General features: G+C 51.9%; 1 protein-coding gene across 1 annotated transcript; it reads left to right on the top strand.

Annotated features, from left to right (window-relative positions):
- Positions 1 to 12,790: 12,790 nt before the first annotated feature.
- On the top strand, positions 12,791 to 16,608 carry Oaf (out at first homolog). Its single transcript, XM_041656876.1, has 4 exons — positions 12,791 to 12,824; positions 13,201 to 13,493; positions 14,336 to 14,519; positions 15,671 to 16,608. The coding sequence occupies exons 1-4, from the start codon at positions 12,791 to 12,793 to the stop codon at positions 15,928 to 15,930; spliced, it is 771 nt and encodes a 256-aa protein (XP_041512810.1). The 3' UTR covers positions 15,931 to 16,608.
- Positions 16,609 to 18,750: the final 2,142 nt, after the last annotated feature.

The raw sequence follows: 18,750 nt of genomic DNA, 5'->3' as shown, positions 1-18,750 counted from the left end.
GACTGCTCAGTTGAAGGGAACATTCAGAGTGGATGGCATGTTGATCGCCATAGTGGCTCAAACTTTCACCTAGTTTTCAAAAGTCTGCTTTTCAGGTTAGCCGCTGACCCAGAGCTGGCATTTCACACCTGCTCCTGGCATCTCCAGTTTCGTGGGGGTGGGGGAATGGGAGTGTAAGTCACAGAAAGTGGAGAGCCAGCTGTCAGAGGACTTGTCCGCCTCGTCTTTGGCTCAGGACACGGTGGAGTGGGGTACACAGGGACTAGGGAGGACGATGTTTAGTCTACTCCAGCGTTGCCTCTACCGGCCAGAGCGACTCTGTGCCTGGTCCTTCCCCCACAGGTTGCCTGTTGCTCGCTTCTTAAGGTTTCTTGCCTCAAAGCCTTTGTTAGATTTTCACTGGAAAGCTCTGCCTAGATGTAATGTTTTTCTCCTGTAGAAAACGGCCTAGCTCTAGTTTTGTGTGCCATGCCCTTTAGGGGCTGCTTTAGGGGGGAAAATCATCCTGAAATCTTTTAGTAAAAGTGATGTTGTCCATCTGATCACCATTGGGAGAGACAGTACGGAGTGAATGAGGCAAGTCTGCTTTACCACTGGCGAGCTGGTCTACCTCGGTCCAGCTGCTTGATCTCTCTGGGCCTTCCTTTCTTCATCTGTAAACAATGTTAACACTGGTGCCTGTCCTGAGGTCAGGGGCAGAGCTGAACACGGTGTGTCCACTCTGTCTCTAATGCTGTGTCAGAGGCTCAGGAAGTGAAGAACCGTTAGCTCCGAAGCTGCCTCGCTCCACGGTTCAGCCAGCTTCTTCCCTCTTCAGCTTGGGTTAAAGAGGTTAAAGGGTAGGTAATAGATCACAGAGAAAATCAACATTGAGTCCGGAGAAGACTAGAGTTCCACTTTGTTCCTGTTTTCTTTTTGTCTCAGAGACAAGGTCTCCAAATACAGTCTAGACTGACCGTGGCCTTGAACTTCCTTGTGATCCAGGATAGTCTGAAACCTTTTTTTTTTTTAATCTTTTAATTTTGAGACAGAGTCTTACTATGCAGTATGACAACTTTTCTTGGGGAAATGCTATTCATAGATCTACTTACCCCAGTCAGGGAATCATGACAGACCAAAGTATAAAGTGACCAAAGCCCCCCCCCCCCAGGCTGGGTGACCACTCAGAAAGCTAGGAACCTGGAGCACAAGGCACAGCCTACAAGTAGGCTGTTCAGAGGGTCGGAGAGTGTCCTTCTTAGGTGCCTCGGTTGGTCTAAGCCTCTTCCATGCACTTCCGCTGGCTTTTGCTTCTTCCAGGCAGCTGGTCTGGTCTCAGCTTCCTTGAAACTGTTTTTATTTTACTCTGGCAAGGAAGGGGGGGGGGGGGGTCTAGTGTATCTGGTCAGTTTCAGGGACTTCCTAAAGCTGTTTTGAGTTGCTTAACTTCCTGCTTCAGGAGCTTCTCCTCAGGATGGGCTGTTTCAATCTCTGAGGAAACTGTTAGCACAAGTCTAGCCTGGAACTCTTGATCCTCTTGCCCCGCTCACAGTCTCGAGAGATAGGGCTCTAGGTATGAGCCTCCACTAACTACCAGCTTCTTCTGGAAGCTACTGGATCAGTGGCCAGCCAGCCAGTGCCTGCTTCCCCCTCCCCCACCACACAACAGTCAACCATGATCTAAGCAAACTCAGGTCTTTGTGACACCCCTGTGCAGGAGGGGTCCCAGCCGTTGCACCCTTTCTTCCCAGCCCTGACGTCCTTCCCAGGTAGACATCCAACACCTACTGACTGTTCCTTGCCTTGCCTGCACCTTGGCCTCGAAGCTGGTCAAGCAGGCAGTCATCCGTACGCTAGGGGACACTAGAGCCCAGACTCGGCTAGGAGATCCCCTGAGCAGCAGGGACTGTCGCATGGCTGGCTATTCTGTGTCACTGGGAGCCCTTCCTCAGGCTGATGTGCACCAGGCTGACTGAGCTGGAGTTTTGAAAGAATGCCAGTTGGATATGGTTCAGTGGCTTTGAAGAGTCCCCTGGGAAGTTTGCAGGCTCCTCACACCTAGGCGGAACCCCATCCCACTAAAACAGAGTATCTGAACAGGAGGGTCAGACAACGGGGTTCTTTAAGTTGAATGCCAGTCTGGACTATGAAAGATCTGGTTAAAGTGGTGGCCGGGGGGGGGGTGGGGGGTGGAAGGTGGGTGCAGGGGTGTTGCTAGTGGTTGTGAATGGGGCTCAAGGGCTCAATTGATAGTGTTTATGTACCTTGCAGGAAGCCCTGGGTTTGATCCTTAACACCACATAAATTGATAAATTGAGCACAGCTGTAATCCTGGCACTTGGGAAGTAGAGGCAGAATGATAATTAGTTCAAGGTCACCCTCAGCTACTTAGTGAGTTCAGGACCAGCCTGGGCTACATGAGACCTCATTTCAAAACCAAGTAGTATGAATCTGCTGTTCTCCCTTTGCTGACTCTAGTTTGTTTTGGTGCTGGGAATTGAACCCAGGGCTGCATGCACGCTGAGCCTTACACCCTACATCCCCCAGGCCCCAATATGCTGTAAGCAGCGTTTATACTTTGGGCCTAAATTTATATGCCCTCCACATAGGAACTCCTCCTCCTGATATACACGGTGAGCAACACCTCCTGGGACATCCAAACCCTGCGTATATAATCTGAACTGTGTGTATATAGCCACTGAGCACAGTAATAGCGGGCGCGCTACCATCTCTCTCTGGCTGCTTATCTGACAGCCCTCTTGGCTCCCTCCCCCATGCTATCTCTGTCCAAGCTCTCTGTCCCCCTGTCTGAATGTCCAAAAGCAGGGGAAGGAATGAGTCACGTCACAAGCAGTCTGCTTTGGGGCTGGCCACAAAGGGTAGGTGAGGCTGCAAGATATGAAAAAAGTCCTGTGTGATTGCATCAGGGTGGTGGGGAAGAGGAGGAGGAGAAGGACTCCCACTCCAAAAGTGGAGAAGAAAGGGATTGTGGGGACTCATGGGCTGAAGCTGGGAAGAGAATGCCAGTATCAAGAGTCACATAGTGCCATGGCTTAGCCCAGGGTTACTTGAAAAGGCCAACAACCCAGGGAGATTAGAAACTTGCTTCCTGTCCTGGGTGCCAATGGGTAAGTGGAAGCCAGAGGAAAGAACCATCCAGGAAGCATCGCATTGCCTGTCCCAGATCAAGGGTGGGGTTCCTGTGGGATGTTGTCAGTGAGGACTTTACATGGACACTGTCCCAGGAGGATGTCATATCACATCGGTGTAGGACAAGAAGAGAAGGTCTTAAGGTCCTAAATCCTACCCTGTGTTGGGCTCTCTGTGGTTTGGCATGGAATACGTGATGGATTAGAAACCTTGGGCAGCAAAGGATAGAAAAAAAGTACTTTGTGTTTGGGTTTACGTGCGGAGTTTGGATGTATGCATGTGTACATGTTCATGTAGGTACAGATGCATGTTAGAAGCCAGAGGTTGGCATCAAGGGTCTTCCTCAATCACTTCCCACCTTGTATTTTTGAGTCAGGGTGTCTCACTAAATCTGGAGCTCAGAGATTCAGCAAGACTAGCTGAACTGATCTTGGCCAGTGAGCTCTAGGGAGTCTCTTGCTTCTCTTCCTGCCTAATGCTAATATCATAGGTGTGTACAATCATGCCCTGCTCCTTACACGGGTACTGGGAATCTGAACTCAGTTCCTGATGCTTGCACAGCAAGCAGTTTCCTAACTGAAACCATCTCTGTACCCCGGATGTGCTTTCTGAGGAAGAACTCTGGAGCACAGAGCATTTTCTCAGGAGTATACAGGAACTAAAGGGTGTGTGGGACTCTTGGGTCCAATTCTAATCCTTCCTCCATATCTGCTTAACTCCTCCTTGGGTCAGAGTACAAAGTCTTGCCTGTGATCAAGTGCACTCCCTGGCATCTCCCCCCGCCCCTTGACAGAGAAGCTATGTCCAGATGGAGTCCTAACCTGAAATCCACCACCTGGAGTCAATAGTGTAGCCTGCCGCAGAAGGAAAAGGGGGGTTGTAGCAGGCTTTCTCTTTGAGCTGCCAACCAGCTCCCAAATATACAGACACAGAAACTTATTGTTGATTATGAGTGCTTAGCCTTAGGTTAGGCTTGTTTCTAGCTAGCGCTTTTTTCTTTTCTTTTTTAATAAATCTTTTTTTGATAGGGCCGGGCGGTGGTGGCGCACGCCTTTAATCCCAGCACTCGGGAGGCAGAGGTAGGCGGATCTCTGTGAGTTCGAGGCCAGCCTGGTCTACAGAGCTAATTCCAGGACAGGCTCCAAAGCCACAGAGAAACCCTGTCTCGAAAAACCAAAAAAAAAAAAAAAAAAAAAAAAAAATAAATCTTTTTTTAAGATTTATTTATCTGTTATGTGTACAGTGTTCTACCTGCATGCATGCCTGCAGTTCAGAAGAGAATGCCAAATCTCTTTACAGATGGTTGTGAGCCATCATGTGATTGCTGGGAATTGAACTCAGGACCTCTGGAAGAACAGTCAGTGCTCTTAACTGCTGAGCCATCTCTCCAGCCCCTCTTTTTTTCTTTTTAACTTAAATTAACTCATTTCTGTTCATCTGTGTGCTGAGCTCAGGCTAGTTTACTGCATCCATATACTGTCCAGCATGCTTTCCTGCTTCCTCTGTGTCTATCTGTCTGGCCCCCAACTTGCTGGCCTGCCTTTTCTCTCAGCCCATCAGCCCCACCTATCCCTCCTCTGCCTAGCTATGGACTGTTCTGTTTTTTATTAGACCGATCGTGTGCCTTAGGCAGGCAACAACACATCTTGACGTAGCTAAACAAATGCAGCATAAATCAAAGCAACACACCTTTACATGAATTAACAAATGCAGCATGAAGAAAAGCAACCCATCTTTACATAGTTAAACAATTCTTCTGCAACACAGACAGATGTAACCCATCTTTACATAGTTGAACAAATATTCTGTTCCACAACAGGGCATGGGTGGAATTTGTTGTTGGACTCCTCAGACTGTAGAGGAGTAGCGGGTAAGCTCACACAGACACCTACCCCACAGGCAGGCAGGCGGATGACCCAGCCTGGAGATGCAGACAGGGTATGTGGCATCCTGTATGGAACAGTTACTCTGATCACGCATGTGGTCCTAATTGTCCGCACTGCCGCATCATGAGGCACATTTGCCTGCTCTCTTCAGAGGCACACACTCAGCTTGGAGGTGACATTGGTGACAAGCTCGGTCAGACAGCTGGTAGTGACTCAGGGTTAGCTCCCAGGGATCCTTGTACCACATTCTGACTGACTGGGCTCCTCTGGCACTCTGCGTGGGCTCCTTTGAGAAGGATGGAACACACTGTGGAGAAGCAGGAGGAGTGTGGAAGAACCCAGTGCACAGGAACCCACAAACACTTCTTTATATACGGCTGGTGTGGGCCCTGTTCCCCAAACTCATCATTCCCAGGGAATCCACGGTTGATTTCTCACCAGTGCCCTGGGTGGCTCTGGGGGGTAAAAGGCCAGGTCCCTGCATTTTTCTTCCCTTTGCTGGCTGTGTGATGCAACCGGCCGTTTAGCCTCTGTGAGTCTGGGCAGAGTGACTGAGGGGACTCTACAGAACAAGGGACCTATGAAAAATGTATGTCGTCCCAATGCAGGCAGCCAAGCAGGCCCCTCTACTGCATCTCTCCATCCCACATGTAATTCCAACTTTTGTCTTCTGCACTAGGGACCAGTTCATCACTAGGAACTTCTGTCCTTTAAATTGGCCAGTGTTTACTTACCTGTCAGTGGGGATTCCGATGAAGGACAGGGAGTGAGGGAGGCTGGAATCTAACTGAGAAGGAAGTGTGGTGCCCCATGTCAGGAGCTCTGAGTCAGCTAGACAGTGGGGAGCAGTTGATCCACATAAAGCCTCACATTGTTCCCCTGGGGCAGTCAGGATTGCCGTGACCTTTAGGATTTGGCTGACAGAGCATGAGGGGCTCTTGGGAAGGCTGGGAACTGGCAGTGAGGGGCATGGGTCCTGGGTAGTAGTTGTACTAACCCTATAACAAGAAGCCTCTGTCCAGGTCTGTGTGCACAGTGAGGGTGCCTACGTCTCCTGTACCATCCTACCTCTGGGTTGAGCGCATCTGGTTCTCCTCCTGGGAAAGAGCCTAGACAGAGCTACAAGGGGCTCCTGAGTCTGCCCTCCCCAGCCCAGCCTAGTGAATCTGGCCCCTTGTCTGGTCATGAAGCAGTTCCAGCCAGGAGCTGAGGGATAAATATTTAGATTGGCTCAGCCAGGGCCCCAGAGTCACGAGCTCTGCTGATGAGGGGATGGGGATGGCAGAGCACACTCCCCAGAAGGCAGTGAGCCCCCAACTGGCCAGTAGCAAGGGGAGTGGGGCTAGAAGGGGTGGGGGTAAGTATTGCTTTGTGTAGGCCCTGGAGCAGTGGCCAGTGCTGTCTGGCCTGGGCTCTCTCTGTCACACACACACAGAGTTCTGCTCCCTGAGCCCCTGTAGGTTTCAGCTGCTCTGTAGCATAGTGGCAAGTGTGATGAGGAAGGGTGTCCTGGAGCGCTGGGAGCTGGAGTCTAGGAGCCTGAAGGGAGTGAGGGGAGCTGAGGTGATGGTACGTGGCTCACAGCGCCTGTCTAAGCAGAGTGGTTGGGCTGTGGGTGAGATAATGTGTGAGCCAGAGCCTGCTGAGGGGTGTGTGTGTGTGTGTGATGGGAGGCAGAGCCTGCTGAGTGTGTGTGTGTGTGTGTGTGTGATGGGAGACAGAGCCTGTTGAGTGTGTGTGAGTGTGTGTGTGTGTGTGTGTGTGTGTGAGCCAGAGCCTGCTAAGGGTGTGTGTGTGTGTGTGTGTGATGGGAGCCAGAGCCTGCTGAGGGTGTGTGTGTGTGTGTGTGTGTGTGTGTGTGTGTGATGGGAGGCAGGGCCTGCTGAGGGTGTGTGTGTGTGTGTGTGTGTGTGTGTGTGATGTGAGCCTGCTGAGGGTGTGTGTGTGTGTGTGTGTGATGGGAGGCAGAGTCTGCTGAGGGTGTGTGTGTGTGTGTGTGTGATGGGAGGCAGAGCCTGCTGAGGGTGTGTGTGTGTGTGTGTGTGTGTGTGTGTGTGTGTGATGGGAGCCAGAGCCTGCTGAGGGTGTGTGTGTGTGTGTGTGTGTGTGAGTGGTGGGAGCCATTATGTGAGAAAAGAACAACAGATCTGTGTGAAAGATGGCAGACTGTAGCCCAGGGGTAGGGAAAGCCAGTATAAACTTGGGTGTGTCAGCTGGACTAGACTGACTGAGGGTAAAGTAATATCCCAATAACAGTGGCCCAAGCCGTGTGTTGCCCTCTTCTCTAAGTCTCACAGGCAGCCATGGAGGGCCATGCTGCTCCTGTCTTGGCCCATCACAGGCCCAGGCCTCCCTCCCCCTGCAGGAAGCACTCTCTGGGCCTCTCTGGGGAAGCGGCCTGAAGGGCCCACACAGGGTGTCTCCTGTCACGGGTGTTTTTCCAGCACAGCTGTCTGCTGTCATTTCCCTGTTCCCATGGAACCCCATCAAGGCTGAGCCAAAAGTAGCCCCCCTCTCTCTGGGAAACACGGTGGGTCTCAGAAAGATAGACTGGTGGGGGGGAGGACGCAGAGGAATCCCCTCAGGGTGAAGCAGAACACTGCCCTAAGAGTAGGAAAGTCTGGTTTCTGGTGCTGGCCTACAGCTGTGTGACTAGTGAAGTCCCTTTCCCCTCATGATCCTATGAAGTGGCCTTTTAGAATGCAAAACAGTGGTAGCCATTGAATGTCCGCTTGCTGGAGTATGTCCCTCCACCTCCATAGGTAAGGCCAAGAAGATACAGAACCCATTCGCCCAGCTAGTGAACGCGGAGCTTCTGCCCTGTGCCAGCCCCAAGCTGCCACATAAACAGGCTTCAGCCACTTGTCTTTGACCCCAGAGCCAGACCACAGAGGACCTGGATGAATCATTCCCCAAGCAGATGTAATACAAGGACCGCAAGTGGCTTTAGAGTTAGTGTATACCCTCCGGGGCACAGCCTCACACTGAGTCAAAGCCAGGTGTGAACCACACCAGCCCCAGGCTCAGAACCCACCAGTGACATCCAGGGACCTGCAGAGTTAAGCCCAGGCTCTTTAGCCAGTTCCTAGACCCCAGATCCTGCCACTCTTGCTGATTGCCTCTTGAGTCACCTCCCACCCTCCCCTGCTCCCCCTCTCCTTCCCACCTGGCCCTTCGCTGGTCTCAGGACCCCCTCATACCCTTGCTGTTTTGTCTGCCTGGTCAGGCATTTCTTAAGCATCCACTGTGTCCTAGCGGGCAGGAGTGCACTGAGAAGGAGATGTGCCCCTGGCCTGGAGCAATGAGTCTAGGAGAGAATTTAAATGAGGTGGGCTGGGCACTGGGAAGGTGGCTCTAAGGACTGGAGATCCTGACCTTGAACCGTGCCTGAGCAGCTGGAGTGTGTGGGAGCTGAGACAGATCCCTTCTGTCCACCTTCCTCAGGTGTGGGACATCCCCTCTGAGTAACAGACTCACAGAAAGGTCCAGGAAATGATCCTACACTGCTCATGCTAGGAACTGCATTTCACTATAGAAGCAACCTGAGAGTTACTCTGGGCAGGAGCCTGGGGTGGCAGCCTCTAGGGTACACTTTATAGTGCAGACAGTGACGACATTAAATACTCGAGGCCAGCAAAGTGGAGGGGTGATTGGATGTCCTACCTCACTCTTGGCTGGAAAGTGTACATCCTTTCTGTCTCAAGAACCACCCTCAGTCTAGGGAGCCTTCCTGTCCTTCCTCCACCCCAGCCCTGCCCTTACAAGGATAGCTACTCCCTTATCCATCTGTTGCCTCCATAGTAGTGAGCATAAACTTCAACTCTAGGCGTTATACCTGCTCTGAAGGTGTAAGTGTGTATAAGAGTGACTTCACTGTGTGAAGTCAGCCTTCCTCTCCTCACAAGTCCTATAACGACAGGGCCCTTATACGTGGTTCTTCCTCTGCCTTTCAGAAACTTATGAAAGTCCTGCCTAGGGGAAGACTAGTCCTTGTTCTCCTACTTATTTCCTGCACGCAAGCCTCACAGGGGTCCCCGACCTGCCTGGACCTCCAGTCCATCTACAGAGCAATCTTTACCACTTCTCAGGGCTGGAGTAGATGATGTCTGGAACGAGGGATTGCAGAATCAGGGGAGAAACCCAGAGTTCCACCCACGCACGTCCTGAGCTTTTTCACTTTTCCATTGCTCCCAGCAGTCCCTCAAGGCAGTACTCTTGCTGGGCCTATTTTGCAAGTGTGGAAGCTAAGACTCAAGAGAATTTTACACTGATTTCGCCCCAATGTTATGTAGCCAGTAGCAGCAAGGCCAGGGACCAAAGCAGGGAGCCCTGGCTCTCAGCATTCCATTTTATTTTTTTTTTTTTTTCCGAGTCAGGGTTTCTCTGTGGTTTTGGAGCCTGTCCTGGAACTAGCTCTTGTAGACCAGGCTGGTCTCGAACTCACAGAGATCCGCCTGCCTCTGCCTCCCGAGTGCTGGGATTAAAGGCGTGCGCCACCACCGCCCGGCTCAGCATTCCATTTTAGCTACTGTGATATGTTGCCTCATCCACAGACAGAACTTCAACCCTCCCTGTTCCTGCCTGGCCTCTTCTTGCTGTATGCCACAGTACTTCCTTATGGGCTGAAGGTTCCTGGGAGAAAGGACATTACAGAGCCCTCCAAGTTTGGGAGGTCCAGATGCTAAATCTCTGTCCCCTGCCAAAGGCTCTTACTCTGTTGTGCTGTCTGCCTTGAGCATTTGACAACATCTAGGTGGATCATCCCAGAGGACTCTAGGCAAGGAGAGAGGCTGGGAGCCGGGTTTCCATCTGGCTTGGACTTAACACCTGTCCAGATGTTCCCAATGCATCTGCCCCGCAGAGGAGCTCCATCACACTGTCCTTCTGTCTGTTCTGGAGCCTTGCCTGGGGGTCAGGATGTGATGCCCACCCCCTCTCTGGGACCAGCAGAGGACATGTGACTTGGGCGGGGGGAGAGAAAGGATCAAGAAGACCAGAGAACCTGGATAGAAAGAGTTTTTCACAGTGTAGCTAGATGGGGTAGGCGATGTTCCTGCCTCGTGCTTTATTTGCGTCAGGCTGTTTGTTAGGCACACACAGTGAGAGCAGAACTGCCATGTTCCTGGGCATTCAACCAAGGATTTAGTGATAGTGGCCAAATGAATATGATGGGAAATGACCCCGGCTCTAGTCCTGTCTGCCGCTCTACTGGCTCTATGGGCCTAGGCCTCAGTTCATTCATTCTTCCCTCCCTCCTTTCTTCCCTGATTCCGCTTTCCCTTCATTTTCTTTTGAAACAAAATCTCTCTATGTAGCCCAGGTTGCCTTCAAACTGGCAATCCTCCTGCCTCCACCTCCCAAGTACTAGGAATACACTACACCTGTTCTGCCTATTTCTTTAGTTTAACATCAGGGAAATTAGACTAGTTGATTCAGGAAGCAATTGTGTTTTCTGGGGAAAAAGCTCGACTTTGGGACAGCATGGGCAGTTTTGGAACAGCCTGGACCACCTGGGTTAAAATCCCAGGGGCATTGCCCCTAAATCCATGACCTTGAGCGGGTTACCCAATCCAGGCTCCATCACAGTTGAGCCCTGCCGCCTGTCGATGCGACTTCAGATAAGATGTTGCAATCCGTTTGACACACAGTAACAGCAGTTTCTCTTTCCCAGTTATCAACATCAGTGAAACTTCGCCCTCCACAGTTAACAGAGGACTTCCTCTACCTCGGCCAGAAGCCCTCCCTTCTGCACCCAGGCAGCTTCCCATGTTGGTAGCATCTGGTGCTTGTCGTTGCTGTTGGTTTCTAATTCTGAAACAGGGAAGGAACTCAAGCAGGTTTCGTGTGTGTGTGTGTGTGTGTGTGTGTGTGTGTGTGTGTGGTGTCTCAAGCAGTGTGCATACAGCAGCTATGTATTCACGAATGCACAGGTACGCACGTGTGCACCTACATGTGAACATGTATGCATATACATGTGTGTGGATGAAGCCAGTGGTCAACCTCAGGTGTCATTACTCATTTTTTTTTTTTTTCTGAGCTAGTCCCTCATTGGGACCTGAAGTTCATGGATTAGACTAGCTTGGCTAGCCAGAAAGCTCCAGGGATCCTCTGGCCTCTGTCTTCAGTGCTGGTATTACAAGCACATACCAGCAAACCCTCTTTCTCCATAGGTGCTGGTAATTGGACTCAGGTCCTCGTGCTTGTATGACAAGCACTTCATCCACTGAGCCATCTTATCAGCTCCTCAAGCAGAGCTCTTCTGGTCTCAGGTCTGGCTCTAAATGTTCGGTGCCTTCCACTGCTTATGGTGGGCAGGTGGCTGGCTGCTCACTGAGCCCCGCAGCAGCCCTGAAGCCACCCGGTAGTTCATGCATGTGGCATAGAGAAGAAGGCATTATCCAGATAGCCTTCCCACAAGGGGCAGAGCTAAAAATACCAGCAAGGTGGACTTTGGATCCTACATGAGACACCTCCCAGGTACTGCCTGACTCAGACTCTCGGAGAGAGAGAGATCTTGTGTGGATTCCCACCTGACAGGAACTGTGCCCGGGATGGGATCTGCCACCAGCAGATCAGCCCCAGTGTCCCCTCAGCCGACCTGAGTGGATGGAAGATCAGATGGCCCAGGCTGGCAGGATAAGGAGATGCCAGCATGGTGACCCAAGAAGGGATTTCCTGTCTAGAGGAAGTGGGAGTAAAGCCAAGCTGACTCACCTTCCTTCCAAGGCGCTGGATGAGAAGGGGCCTCGTGGAACCTTTCTCCCCAGCGGAGACTCCATTTCTCTCTTTTAGGAAATCGCTCTCCCCATTCCCATCCCCAGCATTTATAATAAAGTCATTACTAAAGTCATTTCTAGTAAAAGTGCAAGAGATTCCTTGCAGAGTTACAGGGTCGGTGAAAGCCACAAGGCTTTAGAAGATGCTTAGCCCAGTGTGGTGGCACACGCCTTTAATCCCAGCACTTGGGAGGCAGAAGCAGATGAATCTCTAAGTTCGAGGCCAGCCTGGTCTACAAAACGAGTTCCAGGACAGCCAGGGCTACATAGAAAACCCTGTCTCAAACCAAACAAAGATGATGGGCACTTGTCCCAGATCATCGGTGACATTTGCTGGTCGCTACAATGATGGCAGTAACCTCTGCTTACAGTGCTCAGGGCTCTTTCCTTCCATATCACAAGCTCCACAGTAACCTGTCAGGTACACAAGCTGTCCCCTGTCACAGTGAGGCCTGGAAAAGCCTGGGGCAGCTAATGGTGGAACCATCTACCCCTCCCTGCCTATATCTAGAATCCCAGGGAACTCTCTTGAGCCTGTTCTACAAACACTTGAACCCTGGCAGTTGTACAGCAAGCCCTCAATGAAGGGGCCTTCCTGGTGGGGCAGCCCAGGTGTAAGTGTTGAGCAATGAAAAGCCTAGGGACGCATCTCCGGGTGTCCAGGAAGAGCCATTGGCATAGGGACCAGGAAGATTCCCAGCCATAGTGGCTGAGGCCAGGATGCCCCTGTGGCAGGAGGGCTCTTCACAGATTGAGACCTCTGCTGACTTCCTTCTCCCCAGGGAGGAGCAGAGTTAGGAATGTAGTAGGTGAGAAAGGCAAGGTGCTTGGGGTTGGGGGTCAGGGTGTGGAGGATGGAGCAGAAGGTTCTAGCTATAACCAGACTACACACGGTGCCTGAGGCTCTGCTCACTCTTCCTGCTCCAGCCTCCCTCATGCATGCAGTGATTCAGAACAGGAAGGAGCTGTTGGCCCATTGGTCATGCCATGAGTACCCCCATGGGGAAAGGGGAAGTGGAGAGGGAAAGAAAAGGTAAGCCTTTCCAGCCTTCGAAGGCTGCCACAGCTGCAGCCAGCTGCTTCTGCCTCCTGATCCCGGATGGAGGTGGAGGGCCAGGGGCTAGGCTGACTGCAGAATACCCAGGGATGTTCTGAGTACCAGAAAGCTCTGGAATGGGTGCTTGTAAAAAACGTAGCCACTCCCCCATGGTGTTCTGCCCGGTGGTCTCAGGAGCCCTGATCCACTCTGATTAAGGACACTGGGGTCTCTACCATGGGGAGATAATCTGTATCAAAAATAGGTGCTGTCTTTTTTTTTAGATGAAGGTCTGTCTGGTCAAAGGGTTCTTTTGAAAACCTCTTCAGTGGTTCACTTGTCAGTTTTCCAGAAAGCTGTGGAATCATTTGAGGTGTGATCTTTGAAGTCACGGGTATAAATGGAAAAGATAAGCCGTTTCCTAGGGCAGGAGAAGGCGTTGTCTTTGGGGAAGGCACTGGGGCAGTGTCCAGGGCTGGTCTGGGGTTCCTCCCTCCAGCTGGTCTCCATCGTTTCTCTCTTCCTCTTCAGGATGTGAAGATCTTCCGAGCCCTGATCTTGGGGGAGCTGGAGAAGGGGCAGAATCAGTTCCAGGCGCTCTGCTTTGTCACCCGGCTGCAGCACAATGAGATTATCCCCAGTGAGGCTATGGCCAAGCTCCGGCAGGTGAGCACCCACCCAGGCTTGTCTGGTCAGGCCCTGACCCAGAGTTCCCACCCTTGAGGTCACCCTGTCCTCATTCAAACTCAGACTCCGACCCTGCTCTTCCTCCCCACACTCTCTCAACACTGCAGTCATTGAGAGTCCCAGTCCCCTGGTTTTGCTCCAGGCCAGACTGACTACAGAGCCCCAGATCTCTAACCTGTATCGAGCCCCAACTCTCAGGTCACCCCAAGCTGCTGGCCCAGGCCCTACCTCTCTTTGGATGGAGATAGAGGCGTGGATTCTGAAGATGTATTGAACATCACCTCTCCCCGTGTCCCTCATTAGCTAGGGATACTGGACAAATGACCTTGTCTGTAGAGCCTTCGTCTCCTTGTTGAGGAGCGGTTAAAATCAGAACTCAACCATGAAAGTGTGTCAGAAAGGCCACTTGCAGCCTTTCAACTCACTGACCACTGGATCCCTCCCTGGAGTTCCAGCTTTCCATAGCCTGTCTTGGCTGCCTTGTGGCGTCTTCCCTTCCAGGGCTTTCCCTTTGCCTGCTCTTCTTGGAAAGATGTAGTCCCTTGGATTCAGCAAGCATATGTCCACACTGACGTACCCCGAAACAGCTTGCCTAGCCTACCTAACCCTAGCCTGTCTCCCAGCTGCACCTTGAACTTACCAGCAAGCTCTAGAAGTTAGTTCTGTATACAGCCCACTTCGTGTAGAAGCCAGAAATGCCTTAACTGCCCCTGAAGCATTGGTTTCTTGGGTTGGGGCTCGGTGCCCCTCCACTGCTTTGGCTCCATGGGCCTGGGATCAAGGAGGGCATGGCAGGCGATATTCTCCTCTTGCATCTACAGAAAAACCCCCGTGCGGTGCGGCAGGCTGAAGAAGTGCGGAGTCTGGAGCAGCTACACATGGACGTCGCTGTGAACTTCAGCCAGGCGGGCCTGCTGAGTCCCCATCTCCGCAATGTATGTGCCGAGGCCGCTGAGGCCATCTACACACGCCAGGATGATGTCCGCTTCTGGACGGAGCAGCGAGGTCAGCTGGGGGCTGCCCTCGGTGGGGAGAGGGAGAAGCAGGTTGGCTGAGCGACTCTTTGTTGTGTTTGGGGGCGAGTTCCTGAGGCCCCTCACGGATGGACCACACAGACAGGCCCAGTGTGGACACCCTGTTGCTGCAGCTGGTGGCGGGTAGATCTGTTTGGCACCAGTTCAGTGTGAGTGTGAAGTCATGAGTGGCAGGCATTCTGGGAGGAGGGCGAAACCCCCCAGGGTAGGCTGGGACAGGGCACGAAGGCTTCTGGAGGAGGTGGTGACTACGTGGCTGGGATGAGGAGACTCACAGGAGACAGCCTGCCAGGTCTGGGAAAGGAGACTTTGCCACATTCTTGTCACTACCCATAGTGAAGACACAGATGTTCCTGCTGTCATGTCTGCTGGCACCTCTCACAGGAAGCATCTCACCGTCCCTGGTGCCGGCATTGCTCCCAGAGCCCTCAGGGTCTCCTCCCAGCTCCGAAGGGCTCCTCTGCCACTCTGCTGGTCCTTCTCCAGGTCCCTTTGCTAGGACTGTCAAGTCCTGTGTGTAGAAAGGACAGGGAGATTCAAGATGCTTGCTCCTGGGCCTTCTGCCCAGCCAGCTGCACAGAGAGAAGCCTGCCCCTCCCAAGGCAGGGCTGAACTTTGTGTCCATTTCCATAATACCAGACCACACCCCAAATGAAGGGGCAGGCCTGACCCTAGCGCTTGTTCCTTCCCATAGTCGCCAAGCAGAGTCCTGGTCGGGTGGGTCCCTGTCACTCCTCATGCATGCTCTTCTTGTATCTGTCCCCATCCCTGCCGTGCCCACTCAGGTGATGTCCTTCAGGTAGTTTTATCTAAAGCATTGGTGGCTGCTTGACCCAGTGTAGTCTGTGAAATCAGACAGGCCTGCTTCAGGTCCTGACCCCCACCCCCCACCCCCTTCATTGTATGACTCCAGCCATGTCAGTGAACTTCTCTGGGCCGACTTTGAATCCCCAGCACATAGTTGAGACTCCGTGGAGGATGGCTATGATTTGGTATAACCCATTAGCCTTGCCTCAGGCCTGGGTCTCAGCCCTGTGTCCGTCCGCAGGGCAGCCTTGAAAGGGGAGACAGGAGAGAAAGCTGTGCTGTTTCTACCTTCTTCCTGCTTGCCTCTTCCCCCAGGTGTGGATGGTTCAATGTTCGAGGCCCTCCCCAAGGAGCAGACGGAGTTGCCCCGCTGTGGGCAAGTGAGGGACCGAGGAAAGCCCTGTGCCTGCCGCTACAGTCTGAGCCTGGCCTGGTACCCTTGCATGCTCAAATATTGCCACAGCCGTGACCGGCCAGCACCATACAAGTGCGGCATCAGAAGCTGCAGGAAGAACTACAGTTTTGACTTCTATGTACCCCAGAGGCAGTTGTGCCTCTGGGATGAGGACCCCTAACTGTGGGGAGCTTGACCCAAGGAGAGCTGCTTGGGTCCACAAGTTCTTCACTGGCCACCAGAGGATGTGGCAACCCTATCTAGGGCCTCAGGTCCCTTCCTGTGCCTCACATGCTGAAGCCACGGCCTCATTTGCCTGACTGTGAAAGGGTGTCGCCCAGCAGGGACAACCTTGGGCAGCCCTGATGCCTACCTGTGCCCATCTGGGGACAGAGAGGGATAAATCATTCTGCAGACTGGTGCCCTTCCCTCTACATGTCCCCTGAAATGTCCCACATACATGCAATCAAAATGCACAGGCCCAGGTTTCTTCTGTGGAACTTGTTCCGGGGGTGTATGTGCCGACATCATGCCTACCCCACCAACAAAGGGACCTTTGACCAGAGAGGAACTTCTGGGGACTCATGTCCCAACTCCCGTGTCTGAAGTGCTTTCTCTCTGCCTTGGAGGCACCGGGGAGCAGGAGACTGCTGCCCCAGAGATCACCACATGTGCCTTTCCTGGGACCAAACTTGGCTGCTTCAGCAAGCAAACACCAATTCTTCCTCCCGTTGGACTGAAGTACTTCGGCAAGGTTCTGGGGCAGGAAGAGAGCATGAAGTACAAGGAAAACTTGAATTCCAGATTTTTAATGCAAAATATTTATCGTTTGTACCAGAAATAAAAGTTTTTAAAAAGTTTTCACTCACCTAATGGCGCGCGGCCTAGGCGTTCTGAGAGAACTTTTGCCCAATGCTGCCACCTAGTGTCAGAAATGCGCCTCTGCCCAATGAGTGCCGGTCTGGGCAAAGCAACTTCTAAAGCTCCTGCTATGTTGTCTGGGAGCGGTTCTGTGCTTAAGGTGATGAAACAAGGGGACCGGGAAGACGCAGTAGTTAAGAGCACTTGCTGCTCTTCCAGAGGACCCAAGTTCAGTTCCTAGCACCCACATCGAGGGTGGGGAGGCTCACAGACACCTGTAACTTCAGCATAATGGGGCTCTGTCACTCCTTTATGGTCTCCAAGCACTCACACTTAAACATAAAAGGGCTAGAGCAATGGTTCTCAGCCTTCCTAATGTTGCACAGTTCCTCATGTTGTGGTGACCCCCCCATCACAAAATTATTTTCATTGCTCCTACTTGGCTGTAATTTTGCTACTCTTATGAATTGTAATATAAATAAATATCTGTGTTTTCCGATGGTCTTAGGTGACACCCCCCACCCCACAGACCCACGTGTTGAGAACCGCTGGGCTACAGGATGGCTCAGTGATGAAGAGCACTGGCTGCTGGTCCAGAGGACCCATGTGCCATTCTCAGGACCCACATGGCAAGTTGATTGCCCCCTTCTGGTCTCTAAGGATACTGCATGCATTTGATACTCAGACATACCTGCAGGCAAAACACCAATGCAAATAAAAATAAGATTAAGATATATATTATATATACATATGTATTATATGTGTATAATTTATGATGAGATAAGGGCTAAAGGTGTAGCTCAGTTACAGACCTTTCCTCAGCATGGACAAAACCCTGGGCTCAATGTCCTGTATAACATAAAAAACAAAACAAAAAAACAGTGAGTAATGGCCAAAGCAAAGGCAGAAACGCAGGGCTGATATTAGAACCAGACATCCAGCATCCACATCTGGGCCCTCGCCAAAAATGGTGTTCACCTGTAGTGCCAGCACGGTGGACGCAGAGGGTCTTTGCAAATTAAAGTCCAGCCTGTGCTGCATAGCGAATTGCAGGCCAGAGGCTGCTGTGCTAACTGAAGAATCTTGAGGTGGGTGTGAGCCGAGGCTCCAGGACAGTGACAGTTTGGCAAGGTGAAGGCAGCAGGGGTTTGTGGGTAACAAAGTCTCTGGTTCCACAAAGGACCCAGCTCCTCAGGAGAGGAGTCAGATGCAAACCCTCCTTCAGAGGCCTTGGGGAAGGAAGCAGGGGGCAAGCAGTCCCATCTATCCAGTGCCTCCAGAACATGCTTGCTGGCCAGAGCGTCTGCTGAGAGCCAGGTCAAGTGCAGCGTCTGTGGGAGACAGCCTTCTCAGGTAACAGCCTTCATTCTAAGCCCATCGTTAAGGGCCCTCTGCAACCTTGCCAGTAGACAAGGAATGAGGCACATTGCCCTTTTCTCTTTCTCCGTCTTGCCTAATGGAACTCAGTCGTGGTCCCCAGTCTCTGCTCTGGGTGGAGGAAGGGCTTCTTGAAGGTTTACCCTTCCCTGGTGGACTCCCTTACTTCTTTCACTCTTCCTGCAGACTTCCAAATGTTCAGGAGTAGCACATTTAAACAATGAATGCCTTGCCAAATATGGTGACCCAGCACCAAGGATACTGCAAGTTTGAGGCCAGCCTGGGCTACATAGCAAGCTCTGTTCTGGGCTAGGGCTACGGAATGAGACCTTGTCTCAAAAACAAACAAGGCTTCAAACCAGGTGTGATGCCTTATGCCTATAATCTTAGCATTTAGGAGGCCATTAGGAGTTTGAGGCCAGGGCTGGAGAGATGGCTCAGTGGTTAAGAGCATTGCTTGCTTTTCCAAAGGTCCTGAGTTCAATTCCCGGCAACCACATGGTGGCTCACAACCATCTGTAATAAGGTTTGGTGCCCTCTTCTGGCCGTCAGGCATACAGATAGAATATTGTATACATAATAAATAAATATTTTTTTTTAAAAAAAAGAGTTTGAGGCCAGCCTGAGCTGCAAAACAAGTTCAAGGCCAGCCAATGTGTATTACTTGAGGTGGCTCAGCAGTGAAAAGCACTTCTGCTCTCCCAGAGGGCTAGAGTTCGATTCTCAGCACCCGTGTAGGGAGGCTCACAACTCCAGCTCCAGA

The sequence above is a fragment of the Microtus oregoni genome, unplaced genomic scaffold, assembly GCF_018167655.1.
Source record: "Microtus oregoni isolate MIOR12 unplaced genomic scaffold, Mior012 000008F_ref0000371, whole genome shotgun sequence".
In the NCBI taxonomy this organism is placed as follows: domain Eukaryota; kingdom Metazoa; phylum Chordata; class Mammalia; order Rodentia; family Cricetidae; genus Microtus; species Microtus oregoni.
The sequence above is the reverse complement of the archived record's forward strand: the minus strand, read 5'-3'. Positions and strand labels throughout refer to the sequence as shown.

What these genes read in the sequence shown, in the direction of transcription:
- Oaf (XM_041656876.1), top strand. Translation starts at nt 12,791, where the DNA reads ATGGGGAAAGGGGAAGTGGAGAGGGAAAGAAAAG. An exon ending in AGTGGAGAGGGAAAGAAAAG is followed by an intron (nt 12,825 to 13,200) that starts GTAAGCCTTTCC and finishes GAATCATTTGAG; the next exon opens with GTGTGATCTTTGAAGTCACG. An exon ending in CTTCTGGACGGAGCAGCGAG is followed by an intron (nt 14,520 to 15,670) that starts GTCAGCTGGGGG and finishes CTCTTCCCCCAG; the next exon opens with GTGTGGATGGTTCAATGTTC.